At 38.3% G+C, this 23,580-nt stretch overlaps 1 protein-coding gene across 6 annotated transcripts in view; it reads right to left on the reverse strand.

Annotated features, from left to right (window-relative positions):
* The window catches only part of BICD1 (BICD cargo adaptor 1), a 119,587-nt gene extending 103,670 nt beyond the window's left edge, over nt 1-15,917 (reverse strand). For 5 of the 6 annotated variants that reach the window (XR_015796262.1, XM_088141184.1, XM_088141185.1 and 2 more), the window contains exon 1: nt 14,952-15,917. Coding sequence is in view for 5 of the 6 variants with exons in the window: in XM_088141184.1 (XP_087997310.1) it covers nt 14,952-15,164 (213 nt within the window). In the remaining variant the exon portion in view is untranslated. The remainder of the gene's footprint in view (nt 1-14,951) is intronic. The other variant, XM_088141181.1, reaches the window with a different exon arrangement.
* Nucleotides 15,918-23,580: the final 7,663 nt, after the last annotated feature.

Below are 23,580 nucleotides of genomic sequence, written 5' to 3' on the forward strand. Positions count from 1 at the left end.
GTATGAATCTCACACAAGTGTACATGTACATTGGAACACACTTTTCCTGCCAAATTTTTTCATTACAGACATCATACCATCTCTCCTCTTGTTTTATCAGATTCTTTTCCTTTAAAAAATCTACCTATTAATAGCAAATATATTACTTATTTGTGATGAGAGAAGGGAGAAGAGTAAATAATTTAAGAAAATTTCTTAGTCCCACTTCCCCAGCCCATGATAAATTTATAAAATTCCATGGAGCAGCAAATGGATGCCTGTAAGTGTATTTAAAGCCAGCTTTAAGATTCATGTGAGTTTCCCATACAGAGATACGAAGACTGTAGGTACAGCAAACTTTAGACAACTAGTAGAATTCTAAGAATGGAAGAAGTAGCGTTCAACACCCAGAGATTCCATTCATCCAGTCAAATGTGCATACCTCAAGAGCTCTTAAAAAGCAAGTTCTTTAAGAATATGAATTTAAGAAAAATACCAACAGCATACTTAACCATGCAGGGCCATACATACAGCTAAGCTAACATACAGTTTCCCCTTCTTATGGAATACCCTATCCAGTACTCCCACCATATCTCTCTCCGCTCATCAAAATCCAAATATGACCCCATATTATATCACTCCCAAAAATCAATAATACTAATACTAATACTAATACTAATAATAAATTGGATTTATTCTCCGCCCATCTCCCTGGGGAACTCTGGGCAGCTCACAAAGTACAACTTATAACACCATACATACAGTATATAATTAATATTATCTTTAACATCTAACATTAACCGCTATATTATATAGCCAGCGGCGGTCGCTAGGGAGTCACAGCAAGTTTGGTCTGGGAAAATAACAAAGGGAATGAAATCAAGTTTTCATTTCTCATGTCCTCCCAGCCACCTTTGATGTGGCATCACGGGTTTGGAATAGAATATTTTCCTGTTCATCCAGACATGACTTTTTCCTTATTGATGCTTACAAACAAATGGATCATTATGGCATGACTCTTATTAAGCTATTACTAGTGATGTAGCAAACTATCAATGAATATGTTCACAATGGCTGTTTTGGGCTCCAACATGGATATTTTATTAGGTTTGGTGAAGTTCTAACTTTCTTTCCATATTTCGTCTCATATTTATTTCATGTACCATCCCAACATGAATGGGGAGGAGGTGAAAATAGAAACTTTATAACACTCACACAGGGAAGGCTTGGTGAAGAGATAGGTATAAGAATAGTGTGTATAGTGGTAGCCACAATCTCTCAAAAAGGTTGCTAGAAAAAATATAGAAGACAAGAAAAATGATTACATTTAATAAAAACAAAGTATAGAAAAAATATTTCTCAAAATACTATGGCACAGGGTAAACCATTGAAGCTGAATGATGAAAAAATTAGGATAAATAAAAGAAAGAAGCTATAGCCTACTCTACCCGATGTATTGATGGCCTGCAATTTGAAGGGCTTTAAAAGGTTCTTAGACAAATTCAGAGAAGATGATGTCTGTATATTGTTGTTAGTCCATTAATTTCTGTATCAAAGACAGCATCTGAGGAGTAAAAGTAAGGGGTCCTACTTCTGAGCTTCCAAAAAGCAATGGGTTGGCCAACATGGAAAGAATGCTAAAGGAGTTAACCTTTTGGTCTTAAACAACACAATGCAATTCAACACATTACACTCCCCTTTATCTTCTTGCACTCTCAGACCACATGTACCTGTGAGCAGTATTCCCAACCTTGTTGATTAAAGCAATATTATATTATTATATTATAGTCCAAGAAAAAGTAATGCAATAGAATCCTGTTACTCTTGATAAGTGAGAGTATGAAAGGCAATTTTAGTTCCCATTTGACATCTAGAGATGTTCAGTAAAGCTAGTGTACATACTCAAAATCATTAAGTCATGGCCCAAACATTTGCCATGAAAAAGGCTGGTGCATTCACTTTCTTTCTTTCCCCCAGATGTTCCTTTCCATGTTTCCACCACACAGTCAGATACTTTCATCTCACTGCTTGGGCTTGACGTAGCAAATGTTTCTCTGATTTGTTCACTTTGACAAATAAACCACGCTGTTCAGCGAATAGCAACACATGGTCCAGCATCCTCTTTTTCTGCTATGTCCCTATGACATTGCCTTCATTTTGTCCCACATCCATACCTGAGACAGCTTAGAATCACTCCTAGCGGTTCCAGTGTTAAAGTAGTATTTTATCCTTAAGCAGACAACAAGCAGCAGACAACAAGCAGTAGCAATTTTATTGTGAATACAGTATGATTCACTTCACTGACCATACTATTAGTGCTGCAGTCAGGTTATCACTAAAGGATGAGATCATGTCCCCCCTACATTCTCTAGGTACTATCTTTCAGGATCATTCCAGTCTGGGCAGCAGGAGAGTTTGGCTTTTTAAAACCAGACTTTACCAACCTGTCAGACTTCATATTCAGCACAGCAATAAATATCAACTTTCCCAAAACTCAACATTCAGTAACATCAAAAGCATCACAGATTTGGCATAGGTAAATAAGTTGCTTTATTGCAGACCAGAAAGTAGCCTTATATATATATGCAGATAATCTGTCTACAGAGGAATCAAACCCTATCTATGTATCTGCTCCAGGGTTTAAATCCTAGGCCTTTTGTTATTGTCTTTTCAAGTCAACAGACTTTGGAGACACCAGAGAGTTGGAGGCATCTGTTCCACATTTACCTAATTTATTTATTTATTAATCAAATTTATATATTTACATAATGTAGTCAGTCTGGTCTGAGAATCTAAAGTAAAAAAAAAAAAAAGTAAAAAAAGTTTTTACTTGCCAGCATCAGCCCTTACATTCATCTGGCCTCTGCGCTGATTCCTAATTCAGAAACCTGGGTTAGCCCAAATAACAGCTGACCAGTAAGGTGGTGATGGTTGGAGCTGCACAGTAAAGCAGTAGAGCTTAATCTCTCTCTGCCTCATTATGGCACAGCTGTCATCAACATCAGTCAGTTATTAATCAGGCTGCTCAAGGTTTGATCAGGCTGAACCAGAGGAAAGGATTTGCTGTACTGTGTAAATATCCTATGGAACCTGTCAGCTGCTAGACCTATCAGCTTTGGGACACCACTAAACCTATACTCAACAGGAGCTCAAATAATCACTGATGGGTACTTGGGAGGATGTGTGCTTAGTAGTAAAGAGGGCTCTGTACCACACAGACCTCCAATACCTCACAGCTGTTATTTAAAGTTCTTAAAACTTCAGGTCTAGCCATCCGCCAAAACTATCACCCATCATGAAAGTGCTATGATCTTCTGTCAGCCGATGTTGTTGAGAAGGAGAGAAGGGCAGTCTTCCCTGCACAAGAAACAAGGATACTGTCCTCTGCCCACAAGCCAGAACAGAGGCAATTAGAATTGACAATGGGGAAAGCAAAATCTTGTCAGATTAGTTTTTTTGGGGGGGAAAATGAAATATTTAAGACCATATATGATGTTTAAAAGTATATAAACAACATATTATCGCCATTTCACTTTGTGGTCATTGTCATTTTCAAGACTGTGTGGCATCAGTGATTATGCTAGCGTGTTTTATATCACCATACACTCTTACTGTCTGAGATGCTTACTGATTCAGGCTGCATGCATTAGCATTTCATGACAAAAGCCAAGATGATGCTGACTCACACTGACTGGTTTTTCCCTGAACTCCTCTGCCATTACTCTCACTCCCTCTGACACTCTCAAATTTATAAACTTTCTGTTGCTTGTGAAACTTCATGACTGTACTTTACAAATAACATGGGCAAATCAACTCCAGCATTCTGCACTATATTTTTGATTCTTGCATGGATTACAGATGAACAGTCCTTTCCTATTTTCTGTACTAATCCTAAATTCCAAAGGCAGCATAAACTGCCTTAAAATGCAGTTGTTATCTTCCTACAATAGTAACGAAGTCTCATGTTTCCATGGAACACAAAATCTTGAATATCTTTGTATAGTTACCAGAAAGCTAAGGGCAGCTTCACAAAAAGGTTCATTCTCTAAACTTCTATCTAAACCAATGAGAGCAAAAGTGCCCCAAGGCATACTTGAGCATTTTATTGTGACATACTCTTTATAGGCAAGTGTTTGGATCAAATGAATTATTCTCAGTTGGCAGAAATTTAGATGACAGAAGACCACTGTTGGCTGGCAACAACATACAGTATAGCATGCTGGAGAACAACCAAGCAAATGAGTCATTGCTGGCAAGGGTAATGTTAAGTTCTCATCAGTTACTGCTGTTGTGAATCATCAGACAATGCAAATGAACTGAAAGCTCTAGTAATGAAAGTCAAGGAACACAATGATAAAATGGGACTAAGATTAAATATATGAATATAAACTTATGACAACAGGTACAACAACCAGCCTTAGAATTGAAGATACCAAAGTGGTGAATAGTTTCTGCCTTTTAAGATTGACTATCTACAGTAAATGAACCAACAGTCAAGAAATATGCCACAAACTAGCATTTGACAGAGTAGATATGAAGGCACTGGAAAGATATTCAGATGCCATGATGTGTCCTTACCTAGAAAGATCCAAATCATGCAGGCAATGGTTTTCCCTGTGACACTTTATGGAAGCAAAAGTTGGATTTTAAAGAAGAGGGCAGAAAGGATATTGATGTTTTTGAACTTTGGAGAAAACTCCTGAGAATACCATGTGTAGCCAAGAAAACAAGCAAATGGATCATAGAACAAATCATTCCAGACCCAGAAATGACTCAAATTATCACATCTTTATTATGAGAAAAACCTAGTCTCTTGAAAAGTCTAAAATGCTGGGAAAGTTAGAAGGAAAGGGAAGAAGAGGGCAAATCAACAGTAAGGTGGATGGATTCAATTACAGAAGCAATACACACACTGTTGGAAGACCTGAAGGTCTAGGATGGAACAGATCATCCTGGAAAAGGTCTATCTATGTGGCTGATGAGAGTTGACGTTGACTTGATAGCACATAATCAATTTGCATAGAAATGTCCTATTGTCCCTATAAGTTATAATTTCCCTCTAAATCAGTATCTGATCAATGAAAGATAAACGTTATGCATATAAAAATATATATCTTAGGACTGTATTCAACAGTATGTGAATGCACTTCCAGTCATGCCACTGGCCTTACCTTCACTCTCCTTTTCCCTCTGTTACTATCTAGTACATACCACATATCTGCTTGGGAAAGTTTCACAGTTTATCACAGGAGATCTGGAGGGTGTACGAAAAGGTAGAATGGGAAGGAAATATCTGCTGTATTAGTGAGTGCCCCAAGGCTTTTTATCAACAAATAATCAACATGCTTCTATCAACAAATAATCCTCCTTAGAGATTACAAATAACTCTTAAAAATAAATGAAACTTGATAGCAAAATGTTGATAGTAAATTTTATTTCTCAAAGGGAAAGAGAGAAATATAAACATTTATTTAAATACATTTTGTTCCTTTATTTTAACTACCTCTGACTATTTCCTAAATTATTCACTACAAATGAAGTTCACTCAGTAAGAAGTGAAGGTAAAGTCCCCTTCAGGTTGAGCTTCGTTCTATAACTTCAATCTGTCAAAGATGAATCTGTATTACTTTGTATTCCTTAAAAATATGTTGTTGTTGTTGTTATATTTTATCCAGCCTTTTTAATATATATATTGGTCAACTCAAGGCAGCGACCATACCTAATACTCCTGCCACCTATTTTCCCCACAAAACCTTGTAAAGTAGGCTGGGTTGAGCAAATAATATGAAGTTTCATTAATTCAAATACATCTAGAGTTTTGAAATTATCCTTTCATATGTAGAATTAAAAGGAATTTATAACAGTCACTCAATTTCATATTCTAGTTAACTAGCATTTTCTGGAAACTACTGCAGATTGGACAGTGGAAAGAGAGAGGCATTCACCTACTACTGTATTATCATCAATTAAATCAAACCACAATCGGAAGACTTCTGGTTTCCCAACATTTTAAGGAATTTTTAGAATCTAAAATCCTACTGTAATTTCATAGTTATCAATCAAGAAGGCAACTTTTATTCTGATTGTCTGCTAAAAAATTATTTAAATAATATTTCTCCCATTCCAATGCTATGATATTTTCAACAGTCCCACTGTCAGTCAGTCAGTCAGTCAGTCAGTCATTCATTCATAAGATTTGTATGGCCATCCATCTAAAAACACAACTCTGGATGGCTCACAACAATAATAAAACCCAGAACTATAAAAACCATAAAACTGTAAAAACAAAACCTGGCATCTCAGTCATCCCTTTGGGATGCCCCACAACCAACTCCAGACATCCTCAGTCTACCCCAGCACCTGGGTAAAAAACCAGGTCTTGGTGGCCTTCCAAAGGGCTAAAAGGGTGGGGGGCCTGCTGAATCACTGGGAGGAGGGTGTTCCAGAAGGTAGGGGCAGTCATGGAAAAGGCACGTTTCTGAGGTCCCACTAGATGGCAAGGTTTCAGGGAAGGGACCTTGAGCATGCCTACCCTATTCGATCTGAAAGGACAGGCAGATACTCTCAGAGAAAGGTCATATATGCTCAATATGGCAGCTGATTAGATATTAAGTTGCTGACATGCTTTACCCAAACTCAACTCCCAGTGACTACATGGACAAAGGGTCACTGCCTTCTTCATAAAATTTTTTAAGATACTTCCCACTCTAGGCTATAGCCCTGGGTATTGGTGCACAGTATTAGAATCTGAAGTGGGTAGGGGTGCTTGGTGTGGGAGTGCATTTTCACATGTTGAAAAGTATACAGCCTGTCACTATTACCAGAACAAGAGACAGATAGAAATCTGGTCTCCTGTCCAAAAGAGATGGGCATCTGGCCCACTGTATCACTGAGATGATACAAATTTTGAATCCTGATTTCATTATAAATAGGGCTTATATTTCATATGCAGCAGTCACAGAAGCTCTTTTGTAATTACTTCATATCTTTTCTACAATAAACTTAACTAGTTGAGGTTGTTCTTATATACTACATCACTGCATTTTCTCTAGATATAATATTAATATTACAGTTTTTTCAGTTTTTAGCATTATGATGGTTCTGTACTTTAGATTGGTAATTTTACCATTCTGTTATTCTAAATAATCATTTGATTACCTTACTCAAATTGCATAATGCCTTACTATATTAATTTTTATGCCCAGAATTCTTAAACTCACAATTTCACTTGTATTATTTATGATTTTGAAGGGGACATTATCTAAACTGACAATGAATCAATATCTAAATTGGCAATGTTAACTTCATAGCTTTAGAGCATGCGCAGAGTTCTTTATAGCCAAGCTTCAATACTAACAGCACTTAGCAAAATTGCAAGAGGAAGCAACTAACCACAAAACGAACTAGCTCAGATAATGGGGAAACTCCTCCCGAAACTAAGTCTGCGGCCTGATAAGGGGAAGGAGGACCCAGAACTAGGGTCTGCAGGGACTGACAAGGTATAAGAGTTAGGGGGAACTCCTTTAAATTAATGTAAGCAAACAAGGGTGGGGAATAGAATTAATGTAAGCAAACAAGCAGAATACATTATTCCCCACCCGTAAGTTTCTTTGGCTGTAAAACTCATCTTCATTATAATGGTAATAAGTTCTGCCCTTTTAAAAATACTACAAAAGGCTGTGTTTTTGTCTCCAAGGATGTGCCACCCTGCTCTCTCTTGGTGCATGGCGTGGGCACCCAGACTTTTGCTTGGCCAAATAAAAAGTTACTTAGAGAAGTCCCTGCCTGAAGTCTCCTGTTTTGTGCTGTTGATTGATTTCAAGTGTTCCGGGTAGCCGAGAACCTTACAATTTTATAGCTTGTTTTATTCTAATCAATTTCTGTGCTGTATAGGCTGCATTGATATTCAATGTGTTAAATGTGCCTTTTTTCAAAGATCTGTGCTGCTGGCCAATGACCAAATTAAATGACTGACTGACCATTGGAGGCTGTGTCCTTGGTAATCTGTGAAGAGTTTTTTTGCACTGTCCACCCAGGGAAGCCTGACACTTTGAATCCAGCATGAGCACCTTCTCTGTACCCGTCAGCTGCTTCTTAAAGAAGCTGCACCTTTAAGGAGAATCTGCCATGCAACATCTGAAGCATCCTTGCCTGCTTCAGATCCAAATACTACACACCTCTTGAACTGCTTGTAGTCACCTACCCAAGAATTAACCAGGTCTGAACCTGCTTAGCTTTTGGGGGTTTTTTTTATAAAGCAAGATCACCTAGTGACTGCCATTTCCTGTGGCTGCATTTAGGCATTTCTTCAGGGCATTTCTTCAGGGAAACCTCCTGTTATTTGACTTGATGTATATGCACATGTGATCATATACACAAAATCACCTTCATAAGGTATTCTGAATTCTTTTAACAATGTTTAAGACTTTAAAAAAAAAAACTCACTTTCCTTTTATGTAATTCAGTTTTAGAACCTTGCTTTGAAAATATCACACAGCAGTTGTTCACAAGACAGTATTTTCTGACGGAACCTGGCAGAATTACTGCATGATTTTGCTCCCAATCATAAATCTTACGCTATTTTGAAGACTTCACCTCTGAAAAATGAGAAATTGCATCCTTTCTTTTAGAACAGAACATTCATTACACGTCAAGAAAAAAGACTGAAAGCATCAATTGCCCCATTATACAGAAAGCCAAAGTCTTGCAGTAATTAGCATTTCACAATTTAAATAAACTGCCTCCCAAGTCAACCATTTTAGTTCAGAGAACTGCTGACACATTTCTGGCTTAATTTAGATATCTCACTATAGGACTGTGCAGTAATCCAGATTTGAAGGACAAAATGTGATTTGGAGCATGTGAGGGTATACCCATAACGCCTGGTAGGAACATCTTAAAGCAGCTAATCTGTTCCTGGGCCTTTGCAGCTGTCCTCTGCAGTTCCTATAAAATCCTGGGAAAAGACACATTTGATTTAAGGTGTTCCCGATAGGTGCTATACATGTGCCCATCTGCACTCCATATTTTGCCCTCTGAATCCAAATTACTTCTATACAAATAATCCTTATTTAGTAGCTGACTCATTTAGCAACCATTCACAGTCACAGTGATGATGAAAAAGTAACTTTGCAACCAATCCTCACATTTACTATCTTAGCAGGTCTGTAAAGCAAAGGAAAGCTGAAGTAAGATCATAAACACAGTCGTGATTTCACTTAGCAACCGCTTCGATTAATGATCAAGTTGCCAGTCCCAATTGTAGTCACTAAACAAGGACTACTTGTATAGCCCCAATCTCTGATGCAAGGAATAACAGAAACCAAAAGTAGAAGAAAGGTCACTGAAGCTTTATGATTTGGGGAAAAAAGATATTAATTATAGACTTAAGAAAAACAACAACCATACTTCCTAAATAAAATAAAAGGCATAAAGAAGTAACCATTCTTGAATAACAGATTTTAAAAAGAGAGAGAGAGCGCAAAACTAAATATGTCAATTGTGTGACTAGAACAAATGTTCAAGTTTTTAAAATGTAGCAGCTGAAGGAGTAGGATGGGGCAGAACAGGAGGAGGTCAAAAAGGGGAGCTAACTTTTTCCTACAGCCCACGGTTCTGGTAAACCCCTCTCCTTGAAAATCCTATTTGCACTAGGAAAAACCTACTGGATACATTTTAATATGCATACTAATTTAATCAATGCATTTAACATCACACCTAGTTTAGCCTCACGTATCAATATATGCTACATTATTGTTACTTCCAGGACTTTCCAGTCTCTAATACAGATAGTCCTCACTTAACAACCACTCCTTCAATGTCCATTCAGAGTTACAACAGCACTGAACAAGAGGACTTACAATCAGTCCTTGAAGTTGCCGGGACTGCCATTGCAAGTCAGCACAGTCATGTGATTTGTCACTTTTATGACCACATCGTTTAGCAATGGAATTGCCAGTCCCAATTATCATTGTTAAGCAAGGACTACCCATAATGCCTTTTTAAAAAGAAATTATGACTATAGTTAAGGCAGGATTTTTAATAAATCAAAATTATAATTTTCATCCCAAATTATTTGGTTTCTTGTCCTTTCAGTTGGAGTTGTCTTAAAACTGACATAACTTTGCTAGAATTAAATGTTGTACAGTGTTTTTCCTACAGCCATAAATTTGTTCTGCACTGGTGACCAGCAGTCTTGCTTCAAAAGTATCCTACAGTCTGCTACGTTTGGCCAAAGTTGAAGAGTGTGAAGGACAGTATTACAAGTCATGTGTTACATCAATAAGGGAGATCACTCAAGACACTGAAGTGCCAGAGGACAAAAAAAGTTGGAAATGGGTGACTTGCTGAACAGAGTAGAATAAACTTCATTACATGCTGATCATTGAGGCATATTCCTCAAAGCACTCTGAACAAAGAAAAGTAAGTACATGTATGTGTGTGTGTTTTTGTATGATATCCATATCCATTAGCTGGTTAACATATAGTTTAACATACACGGCTTGACAGTTTTACATTTAGAACATATGCACATTTGAGTAACTTGGGTGTTCTTTATCACAGCATGTGGCTTGTGTGTTCTCCTTGCTTAATCATTTCTAACTGAAGTTGTGGTTAGGGGAGTGGGTTTATATCCTTGAGGTTAACTGGAGTTTATTTTGCTCTGCAGGCTAAGGTAGATGTCTTGTTTATTCAAAGCATATATTTTATTAAGAATGTTGCCAACATATAATCACTAAAAGCCTAAGAGTGAGTGAGTGAGTGAGTGAGTGAGTGAGTGATGAAGTGTGTGTGCATATGTATATGTGTGTGTGTATGATAAAAGATTAAAATTTCCCCACACAACATTGACGTGACATGAGTATGTTGGCACTGCTGAGTCAGATGTTGATCAGAGCGCAAAAAAAATAGTGGCAATTAAGTTGAGGACTTCATTATACCAAGGCTAAATTGCAACCACTAAGCATAAGACCAGCTCAACAACAGGAGTTCGCCACATCAAAGCTCAATCAGCAAGCCACAGTGTGCCCAATAAAACAGATTGCCCTCTATCTCGTATGGAGTGACACAGATGCTGTTGTGGCAGCCCTTTGCTCTGCTCTTCCCAGAAAGCAAAAACTTGTGCAAGCCTAGATGTGTCTATACAAAATGAAGTCCTGTTGAATTGACTGGGGCTTAAGAATGCAGCCTCCAGGAAGTAAGAGATCCAAGAAGACACAAGAATGTTCATGATGGACTGTAAATATACAAATAAATAGACACAAGGATGCAGCAGGTGAAGGGAAGAAACTTATCTAGGAAAAATGTACTGAGAGAAGATTGTCCAGTAAGTGAAGCAAAAGGGGAAGACTGCAGGAAGAAAGAAAATTGCCAGGGGTGAGATTTTTTTATTTTTGGAAAGGTTCAAAAGGAATCATGTTTGCTGACTTAGAGTACACAGACTTTTAACACTAAAATGTTCTTGTGTTTCCAGGCATGTCTGCCATAAAAAAGGATTCCAAATCCATTTTAAGTGTCCCAGGTACAACTTTATAAATATAAAGAATTTGCTTGAAATTTGATTATTAAAGTGACGTGCAAAAATATTTTCTTGTGAAGGTAGAATGGAAATACTGATTTGTTTTTAAATTTCTTTTAAAACTCTAAATTCTCAGGAGAATATTGTAAACCTAGAAAGGCTGTGTAGGTCCAGCTATTTCCCCTATTTTCATCTTCTCAAAATTAGCTGATAGCACATGGATAGCACATTCCAGTTCCTGCTTTTAAATCTTGCCATCTTATGGGACCTAGAGAGTGTGCCTCTTCTGCGGTTGCCCGTTCTCTGGAAGGATCTCCCCCGCCCAGATAAAAGATAGGCCCCAACTCTGCTCACCTTTAGGAAAACCGTTAAGACCTGGCATTAGGGGCCCAGTTGAATGAGAGTCCCCTCTTGCTTGTTTTGTTATGTTGCTTGGTCACCATTTTATATTTATATATTGTTTAATGTTATATGGTGGGGGTTTTCTTTTTTCTTTTGTTTATTGTTTGTTTGTTTGTTTGATGCTGTGCGCCACCCAGAATCACACTGTTTGAGCTAGGCAGCCTTATAAGATTTATTTATAAATAAATAAATAAACGTATGACAACAGTGCCAGAATTAACATCTCTTCACTTCAATAAAAGTAAGCTGCATCTTTTTTCCTGGTTAGTGCAGCTGCTTCCTAAGTTACTTCTGGCTGCCTCTGCAAGGTGTGCGAAGTGGCTGTGTGTGCATACGCATGCAGAGATAGTCAGGAGCAACTTACGAGACCGCTGAGCAAACCTGGAAAAAAAATGCTTTATAGATTCAGTGGTGTTTCACCCAGTAGAAAACCTACAAGCAGTAGAATACCAGTAAGCCATCAAGTTCTCCTTACAGATTTACTTACAAGGGAATATACGTACTGCCTTGTGTATCTCTCTATTACATACGTTGTAGAGACACAATGCTAAGACGGATTACCACAAGGTAAATCCAATTAGAAGATCATTTCCAAAACTGATAAGGCTTATCAAGCTATTAATCCAATCCAATTTTAACTGGTTATATTTCAGACCAGTTAATTTTTAACATAATCTGTTAAACTAAAAATAGCACATTGTTGTTTATAACATGTACAAATAAGGCCATCACTTGGTTAAAGAAGTCTTATGAATCATATGAGCCTTAATCAAATCAGTTGAGTAAATCTAAATGTATCTGCATGGGATTTACACAAAGACATGAAGAAAGCACTTTGTTTTATTTTTAAGGATTCCAGCCCTGTTGGAGCAAATATTTTAGATGAAATATGAGTGTCACTTTATCAAATAGGCTCAGTAACTTTTATTTTACACTGGCACTGAACCAATGCATGTTGCTTCACTGCTGGCATGTCTTAAGCAAAATGTTAGTTGATCTGTCTTATTTATATAAATTATTTAGCTACCATGGATTTCAATATCAGAAATTACTATTTTATGAAAATGTTGAGAATTATCTGTAAGAGAGTCTTATAAAATTATCACTGCCATTAAAAAAAAAAAAACAGAGCAATGGGACCTCCTTATATAATATCATCCAAGCATCACTGTGGTGATATATCATTAATGAAAACAAAGTATACTGTATATCGCTATAGCAACGACACTGTATGTCAATAGTGTAAAATGCTATAATTGAATTCCATGCGATTAGAAGTTCCTTCAGTACTCACATACTCTGGTTGCCACTGGAAACGATCTTTTTCCTCACTTCCTGGTTTATTAATACATATCATCCATCTACATGGTCAACCTGCCTAGTCATTCTCTTGCTCCTGATGAAGTTGTGGCTACTCAGCAATGCCTTGTTTTTCCCTGGAGCTACCATATGCTCAGTGGTAGGACTTATGTCATCTACTTATCCTTATCTCATCCAGACCACATTGTGCCATCAATTGTGCACAAAACCATCCTTGGATATCATACTAATATATTTCATGGCTACAGTTGCAACTGACCTCTATTTCACTTTCATTTCATGAAGTCTCCTTCAAGTCTAACTCAACTCATGATGACTTCATGGGCACATCCATGTAGTTTTCTTGACAACAGTGGAGAAGTTATTTCCACTGATCATGTGCAAAATGTTTTTCAACTTCCAGTTTCACCTATCGTCCTAGTATTTCCAGGTGGTCTCCAAACCAAGTACTAATCAGATCCAATCCTGCTAAGTTTTCAAGATCAGCTGTGGTTGGCTAAGTGCTGCTATCTAGCTGGGCTTCATTGCATAGATATATATTCTTATCAGCAGTAGTCAGCTTTCTTCAACAAGTTCACTAGCCAGAATGGGAATTATGGGAGTTGTAGTCCAACATATCTGATGGGCAACAGATATAAACAGAAATTTCTACTAATCTCCAGAACCAGGACCCAGAAGGTTTGGGGGGAACGAGGTCAAGTTTTCACTAGAGTCCTCATACCAGATAACATCCAGGGAACAAATCAGCCATTTCAATTACCACTGATGTTTTCTGTGGGCATTTCTCTCACAATTGAGTACATATATTTGATAGATCCATTGTGTTATGCTTACTCCCATATTAGTGCATACAGGAGTTCACCTTTAAGCTTCTATTATTTGTAAAATATAATGTATGGACACAAATAAATATGAACATTCTTTAGAATTCACCATTTGATTAATTCATCATAAATACCTATCTGCAATTGGCATTATGAGATTATAAATCTTAGGTTGTATCTTTTCAAAAATATACAAAGAAAAAATACAGATTGCTCAGTGACATGCACATATTAGATATATATAAGATTTTTTTTATCATTACAAATATTTGTGCCAAATTAGGCAAATTTAATTGCCCCAGATCAAATACATCTTTATGAACAGAAATAGATGTTAATGTTAGATGCCATTGACAAATAAATTATAAAAGAATATAAACAAATATTATAAAGAGTTGCTGGGTTAAAAAAAATACAAACATGTTTAAGTTTCGCTTTAAATGTTCTTTTCTTAATATTAGCCAAGCTACTCAGTGCATTTATATGTGTTTCCATCAAATACCAAAAAGCCAAAAGTTGTGTCTATACATAGTTAAGCAATGCATGTATTGACAGATTTTGATCAGCGATAGGTTTAAAATATCAGATCCCTAATAACTTTTCAGCATCTTCTTTGATCAGTGCTCATCCCTGTATCTTGGCATAAATCACACCTTGCCACTGTAGTCTTATCATACAGATCCAGATCCAAAGCTACATTTGGCCTACATTTCTTTTCAGATGAAATGGTTCAGAAAACATCACTAAGCCAAGAGATCTAAAGGGTATTTTCCTTCCTTTTCTTTTTTAAACATATAGGACGTATACCAGGAGTCAGGAGAGAGTAAAAAAAAAAAAAGAGACAGATGGTAACATATTGAGATGGGGGGAATGGATGACAAGAGCAGCAGTTTTCCAAGCCAACTCACCTCTCTCAGCTGCTCCAGCTCCTGTTTGAGGACATCATATTCAGCTTCTAGCTCATCATACTGCTGTTTAAGGGTGAGCTTCTCTTCCAAGACCACCAACCCATATTCAGCTGCTTGGATCTTTTCATGGGTTGTCTCTGTCAGCTCTTTGGTCAGCCGCTCAATCTCGGATTTATAGTGATCCACGGTCTCCAAGACCTCTTCTGCAGCCATAGCTTTGGAAGATGGTGGTGGCGGGGGAGGGGGGGAGGAAAGGGAGAGAGAGAGAGATAGAGAATGAGAGAAAGAAAGAAGGAGGGAGACAGCTGGAAAGAAGGGGAAGGGGGAGAGGGAAGGATGAAGGCAGCCACCAGATGGAGGGATGGACAGCAGTTCTCCCGGAGATGAGCCAGCTACCTCAGTTTAAGGCCAAGGGAGAGGATGGCATGCAACATGAAGAAGTGGGCATAAGGGAAGGGAGTCCAAGGCTCCCCAAGGCTGCTGCACCAGTTGTCCTTCGGCCGCTCTACTTCCGGACAGCATAACTGCGCTGTGGAAGGAGGAAGAGGAGAAAACGGGGGTGCCCTTTTACTTTCCCTCCCCCCACCCCCGCGCTTAATTTTTTGCTTATTCAGAGGCACCGGTCCGCCATGTCTCCAGGGCAGCTTCACCGCAGTCTCTCTCAACTGTCCACCTGCTCTCCCTCTCCCGGCGGCGGCAGCCACTGCTGCCGCTGCAGCGCGAAAGGGGGCGGGGGGAGATGCTGGAAATCAAGTCAATCAATAAAGCAGCAGCTCTGACTATATATGGTGCAGCCTTCAGCCTCCTGGTCCCGAGGAAACAAATGGGAAGGAAGGAAGGGAAAAAGGGTAGGCGAGAAAAAGGATGGAGGAGAAAGGATAGGCTATTACCAGAGCAGAGCTGCGCAGGCAGGGAAGCGACCGTCCAAGAACGCCTCCGGTCGCCTCGCCGGCCTTTTCCTCCCCCCTCCGCGCGGCTGGGCGAAAGGACAGATGGGCCGAGGACGGCGCCGCCTTTTCCTCCTCCTCCTCCTCCTCCTCCTCCTCCTCACGGCATCTCTCTTCCCGCGTTTGTAAAAGGCAGGCAGAGGAAGGCGCTCCCGTACCGCGTTCCCCGCCTTTTTGCCTCCTCGTTTCAGAAACCTGCCCAAAGAACACCGTATAGGTACCCGAGCAGGCACTAAGCGGGGTCTGAACCCGTGGAGGGGTTCCAGGTGCTTCCCTACCTGACCAGCCCCGTCCCCCCAGAGGATGATAGGTCTCCCTTCTTTTAACAAGCCGTAGGCGTGAAGTACCCCGCCCAATATGGCAGTCGAGGCATGGACGGGGTTCACGCAGCCTGCTGAGGTGTAATAGGATAGATTTGGGCTTAATGGGTTGTGTGAACTCAGCCATTGTAGCTTCTTCCACAAGCCATGGTTTAACAAACCATATAGTAATGCTAGGAGGTGGATTACTGGATGACATCAGAAAGAAAGCAAATGGTGAAAAAAGTGTATTCCATGCTGGAGATCTTTAGGAAAGGGCATGAAAATTAAAATGCCAACATGGTAATGCCTTTATACAAACTTAGGGGACACCCATATCTGGAGTCCTGTGCACAGTTCTGATGGCCATATGTGAAAAAGCTGGAAAAAAAATACAGAAGAGGCCTTCCAAAATGATCAGCCAGCTTGAACTTTCCTTAGGAGAAAACATTAGAATGGCAGGGATTTTCTAGCTTAAAAATAAGACAGTTGACGGGGGACATGATCAAAACATTAAAAAATCATGCATGGCATGGGGAAAGTACACATGAAGGTTTTTACTCTGTCAAAATCTCAAAGCTGACTGGAAGGGCATTTAGAATAGACAAAAGAAAGCATTTCTTCACACAATGCGAAATTAATCTCTGGAATTCATTACCACAAGGGAAAGTTTTGGCAACTAATTTGGATGGTTTTCAAAGACAGTTGGATAAATTCTTGAAGAACCGTCTATCAAGTGCTACTGGTCTTAAAGACTTAATGTTTCCTCTGGGTTGGAGATAATATGCTTCCCAATTCCAGGTGCAGGAAAGCAACCATGGGCAAAGGATACATCTACACCTTGCTTACAAGCACCCTGAGATATCTGTTGGCCACTGTGAGAAACAGATGCTGAACTAAGATGAGTCTCAACCTGATCCAGCATGGATGTTCTTATGTTCTATACAAGTATATATATTATGTATGTATGTATGTATGTATGTAGATCCATTCAATTGTGTCCAATTCTCAGAGACTGCCTGGACAAGTCCTTGCAGTTTTCTTGGCAAGGTTTTTCAGAAGTGGTTTGCCATTGCCTCCTTCCTAGGGCTGTGAGAAAGTTACTGGCCCAAGTCACCCAGCTGGCTTTGTACCTAGGTGGGACTAGAACTCATGGATAAATTATATAGACCTGCTTAATCCAACCAACTTCAAAGCAGTGTTCTATTTTTTTCTACTTTCTACCGAGTCAGTAATACCAAATGTGACATTATTTCTAATAGGAATGTTAAAAGGAGGGTAGAGGATGGAAAATAGAGTAACTGCCATATTTATGGCATCATAAAACATGATAATCTTTAGTTTTTGAGTGGATTAGCAATCTCTTCATTAAGATACCTCCTCTTTTAGCCACATCACATCTTTTCTTTCATTCCCAAAGGTGTTATCCTGTTAGATCACAGGAGTATTCCCAATGCTCGATCACTCAGTCAGACAACCCTCTTTAGTTGTGGCCTAATAATCCCAAAGATTTATTTATTGCTGTGCTTATTACATAATTTGCCATTACAATGGACAACTCAGCAAATCAATTGCAAGGAAACAGGAAACAGCTAGACATGAGTCTACAATGCAACATTGTTGAAGAACCTCTCAGTGTCACCCTACCCTACAAAGTCCTGTCCTCTTTTCTTGTTATCCAAATTGTTAAACCACATCCCTGGAACTGAGCTTTCCTACTGGTGCTTATTTCCTTCAGCAAGGCTTTTTCTGCTCCAGATGGGTCCACATACACACTCCCTCATCTCAAGATCACTTCACACAAATTATGCAACCCATCTTCATTTTAGGTAACGTTCCTTCCCATAATCTTAATTAAGTTCCCTAGATGTAATAGGAAGAGGTTTTGGGTGCAGCTTTATCAGAGGCCCTCATGATGGTCCATCTCATGATATTGCCCATGGCCTCACCTTTGCAGATATTTACAGTCTTGATCTTCAGCCACTTGTCTAAATTACCAGATATTCTTTGTTCATGTAATCCTATATCTTGGTCCCCCTTGCTTCTTCCTTATGGAAGTAAAGCAAATATATTAGCTAATTGACAAGATATAATCAAGCCCTTCCTTAATACAATGCATCACAGAGAAATATAGTATATAGTAGATCAAGCAAAATGCCATATGAAATGAAAACATCAAAATCAAGAGAATTCCCAAGAATCTTATCAATCCAGGATTTACTCCCTTCAGTCTCACTGCAAAATCATTTGCATGCCTTAGCTTTGTTAAAATAAACAAAACTTATTTATTTTAAATAGGATGGAAGATGGGACACCAGCAAGTTTTGCTTTGTCATTATATCTCTGATTCATACCCATTCTTTCCTTTGACAGTAAAGCAGAAAAATTACAGCGCTGCTTTAAATCTGTATATTTTTTCATCTATGTTTCAGCTGCGGGCACAGTTCTGATTGTGTTGTTATAAATAGAAGCTGAGATTCATTCCATCAGTTTGCTCAGTAGCATGGGATAAAAGTACAGCCTGTAGATTTCACCTGCTATTTCGCAAGCTAGTTGCTATGGAATAAATACTGTCTGTTCCAATCACAGGGAGAACCTGGGGATAACTATTGTGTTTGTGAAGTTGGGTTAGGAAAGCAAAATGTGTCATGTTTAGCCTTTTTTGTATTGGTATAATATTTTATTTATAATATGTCTATATACAGCAGTGGCCAGCCAAGCCCAGGGGGTATTTTAGAACCACACCTACGAAGTTTATTTGGTACAAGATTTAAAGTAGAAAGAGAGAAGCATAAGAGAAATATCAGCCAAATACATACCCGTTCTACTGCTAGATCATGGAGAAAATCTATGTGGTCACTAGGAGTTGAAAATGGCTTGATGGCATATAATCAAACAATCTACTGCCAGAGGCTCCTTTGAGGTAGCAGGCAACACCCCCAGCTAGTCCAATGGAGTGTAGCACCTTTTAGATGGTCTATGCCCCCCACCTCCAAATGCAGGTGTCCTTGACTGACTTTTTTTAAAATTACATTTATTTTGATGATATGTTTGCCCTTGGGCCAAGTGACAAGAGCATCATTATCTGGGTATGTCCAGGTCTTTGCAGATGTGCTTTTAGGAAGTATCCTGGTATTAGGTAGAAGGTTCATCTACATAGCTTTGGGTCAATTTTCTACATTGGGAGAAGTCCAAATACAAATAGAGTGGGATAAGTGGAACAAATAAATGGGAAAAGAAGCAAACTACTTTTAGCCTGTTCATGTGATGAAAAGTCTGGCACCTCACTATACCTCCTTGCCCAATTGTCCACAGTACCAATACATACTGCGTGTACTGTACTTCTGCTTGGTGGAGTACAGGTGACTAGGGTGTAATCTAAATTAGACAACAACCAATCCCTGATCAAGGAAGGGGCAGCCCAAGTCAAGCACCTGGAGATGAGGCCAGCTGAATCAGTATACTCAGATATTAATCTCTACACCAGGGGAACTGGCTTCTCCTGCTGCTGGGCTGTCTGGTTGATGAAGGTGGCACCTCATCTTATGCTTAATTCCTTGCCTTTCTGGTGAGTAGACCAGTTCTTTGAGACCTCTCTGGACCAGGAGAGGATGGGAGATTGCCCACATGTGCTCCGGATGGCTGCTTCTCATGAGGAGACCACAGGACAGCGGTCTCCCATGGGTTCAAGTGCTGGAAGACAAAAGGATCAATCATCAAGCTGACAACCATGGTGGAACCTTTTCAAGGACTCTAAGTTTGCTAACTTCACTTCTAATCTCTTTCAGAAATTGCCTATTTAAATATCTTAAGGCTATTAGAGATATGTTCGGCAAGTTTGAAAAGCCAACCGGTGAGTCTATCTTCATTTCCGAACCATAAATAAATAAATAAATAAATATAAGTTTAAGAACTTAAAGAATTTGAAATAAATGCCAAGAAGCTAAATAAGATTTTGAACCAAGAAAGTTATAAACAAATTAAGGGAAATTGGAATACTGAAACCTTTACTATAATACTTTGGAACTAACTATATAAAATAAACAGCTTTTGGTGGGAACCAGAATTATTTTGTCTTTTGTAAGTCATAACAGAGATTAGAGACCTTATGTTTTAAATTGGACATTAGAGGGGACTAAGGATTCCAGACAAAAAAACTGCCTTTGGTTTTGATTAGGATTGGGATTAACAAAATGACACAAAACACTATAACATTTGAAATATTAAAGGAGATCATCAAAGAATAGAACTAGAAATTAGCCACAATATCAACAATATCAGTAACAGTGTCTGCTTCTATGGATAGACTATGTTTAAAGGATGTTAATGAAGGAATGACAGATGTGAAACAAATCTTGCTTGATGCAGAAATATTGGATTTAAAATAAGTGTGGATTACAAGATAGAGAAGGTATTTAAAGTGGAAATACAAGTGGCAGGCCAAGAGAATGTCCCAGATAAGGACTCTTCACTGGATATACAAAAGAAGCTGGCTGAAGTTTTAAACATTAAAGGGGAAATGCAAATGATAAACCAAGAAATTGACCTGGAAAATATCTTTTTCTTGGATTTACAAAAGAGGCTTGTTAAAGCCTCCAAGAACCCTATGCAATGGGACAAAGAAGAATTGAAGAGAGATCAAATCCTATGACAATACTTGAATGAACTAAAGATTAAGATTTTCAGAGGTAAAAGGAAGGAATATAAAGTTGGTTTATTTGATCAAAGTTAAAATAAGATATGTTTTAATGAAATTCTGGCAACCCTTTACAGATTTTTTGCTGACCCCAGGATTGAAAAGTTGATGTCTTATGGATTTGCTTATAGATAAGGGAGGGGTTATGGGAAAAAGAGATATTCAGTATGTTTGTAACAATATAGGGGGGTGAAGAGTTACCAAACTTGTTTATACTTGTTGTAATGAAGATTGGAAATCACTTTATTTCACTCTTTCCTTTTTCTTTTCTTTCTTCTTTTTTTACTTTTTCTTTCTTTGTACTTTTTACTCTCTCTTTTTACTTTCTCTGAGTTTAGTTTGTATTAGTTTTCATTACTGTAATTAAAATCTTTAATAAAATACAAATACATGATTTAAAGATATATTTATTTATGTGTACACATAGCAAAGAAAGGAATCTAAATCTAGAAACCTTAATATGTCTTTTTATGATGAAATATTGAGAGAACTAAAGTGACAAGAGGCTCTGAATGGATGACAGACCATTTTTTGGTATTGTCAAGATAGGGTCTTGGGGAAAAATGTGCATGGAAGAAAAGGAAAGAAGTGAAAGAAACTAAAGTAAAAGTAGAATGACTGCAGGAAGGGAAACTGTGAATCTAGTATTAAAAACATTAGAAAACAGATTACTTTCCTAGTGGACAGTGGATTAAAGAAAGAGGGTGTGGAAGCTCCTTGAACAGAGTGAAAAGTACAGGATTAAAAATCTCCTTATTTCCAGTTCAGCTGCAATAAACCAACAGCTGACAAATGCTTGGGAGTTAATCACAGGGTGTTCTTTTATAGCAGAAGATAAAAGTTAGCAAGTAAGCAAGCTATCTGTCAAGTTGATTACAACATCATTACATCACCTTGCCTATATATCTTGTTAGGGGCAAAGTTTGGTGGATTTAGGAAAAGAACAAGTTGCCCTTGATCACACATAGTTATTTCTAACTTGCTTCTTTCTCTGAGACTTGTACAAAGATAGCAAATTGCACAAACACAGCTTGTTTCTTCTTCTCCTACAGTCTGTGCTCTTTTTTGCTTATTCCCTTTCCTTCCAGAACTTGGTTCATCTTATCTGCTATTGCAATGGCTTCTAGCTTATTCTATTGTGCACCCTAAATATCACTTTGGTTCTCTCTGCTAATGTTTGCTGATTTCAGGGTCCAGCAAAAGTAATTATGTTAACAAATGTCACAGAAGTATGTGGTTCGAAATTGTTTCGGAAGTGGATGAAGAGGGCTAAACAAGAAGCCTTCTGCAGAGTGAATGGAATTAAAAACAAAAGTGATGAAAGGGTTTTGGATGAAAATTGAAGTGAGGAAATGCTGTGTGGGGGAATGATAGTGATATGTCAGAATGAAATTGAAATGAATCTTATAAATGTCAGTGTCAAGAAAGAGATGATGAAAAGGAAGTTATAAATGTCATGAGAAAGTTGGAAAATATTACGTTTTCAGATGCAAATTGTATAACTGGATAAATGTTAAAATATGGATGTAGTCTGTTTATGGAGAGGCTATGGAACTGCATCTGTGCATGTTAATTGGAAGAATGCCAGTAACGTCCAGTTATATAAAAAGAAAACTAACAAAAATGAATGCAGCATATACAGGGGAATTAACTTCTTATGCATGTCTGGAAAGGAATTTGGCAGAATACTCCAGGGTTTTGTTGGCCACAAATTGTGGTTCCAGCCCAGCCCTTTAGCCCAATGAAAGACTGGACTTGAGAAACTCGATTACTCATTTATTAAGGCACCTTAGTAACTGAGGGTTCCTCAGAGAGCCCCGAAAATAGAAAACATGAATCATTTATACCTTTTGAAGACAGCGTCATTATCAGAGATTACATGATTAGTTACATAGTTGGGCATGCACACTTAATAACTAATATCCCGTAATAACATAACACCTTTTCAAACCATATGTGGCAGTGTCCATGACAACTGGTAGTTTTCTGTATCTGGTACACTTAGTGGTTTTAGAACATTTTTATTTTAAGTCTTGTCTGGTGTGACATCTACCTCTTCTCTGCCTTTTCTTGTCTCAAAGCGCCAACAGACTTTACACCTGATTTCACACCTGACCAACATCTTCCTGTTCTAGCCAGTTTGCAGACTTAACCACAGAGATTGTTGTCATGTTCTGTTGTGTAGTGCAAGCTCAATGGTCTATGATCCAGTCTGACTCCAATTCTGTCAATTAACTCCAGTTTTTCGGATATCAGTTTCTCAATCTCAGCAATGAGGTTGGCTGGGGAATTCTGGGAGTTGAAGTCCACACATCTTAAAGGTGATAAGGCTGAGAAACCCTGGAATACTCACTAAAAGGCTATAACAGGTAATGATAATTTCAAAAGTGCAGTGCAAACCAAACTTTAGCTCTTCAGAAGGCCCTAGAGAAATAGGTGAACATGACAAAGTTCATTGCACATTCGTTGATTTAGAGAAAGTGTACAATAAAATGAATAGGTTTGAAATATGAAACGTTTTGAGTAAATATGGAATTGAAGGTTGGTTGCTTAATGTAATAAAACTGCCACATGATGGAAGTAGAGCATGAAGATGAATAAATGGAATGCTTAGCAAACACTGAGCAGAGAGTGAAAAAAGTGTGTGTGATGGATCCTTGGTTGTTTAATGTATTTACAGAGAAACA

The sequence above is a fragment of the Python bivittatus genome, unplaced genomic scaffold, assembly GCF_059951505.1.
Source record: "Python bivittatus isolate LINGU-HERP-01145 unplaced genomic scaffold, Pbiv_v1 ctg000330_np1212, whole genome shotgun sequence".
NCBI lineage: Eukaryota > Metazoa > Chordata > Lepidosauria > Squamata > Pythonidae > Python > Python bivittatus.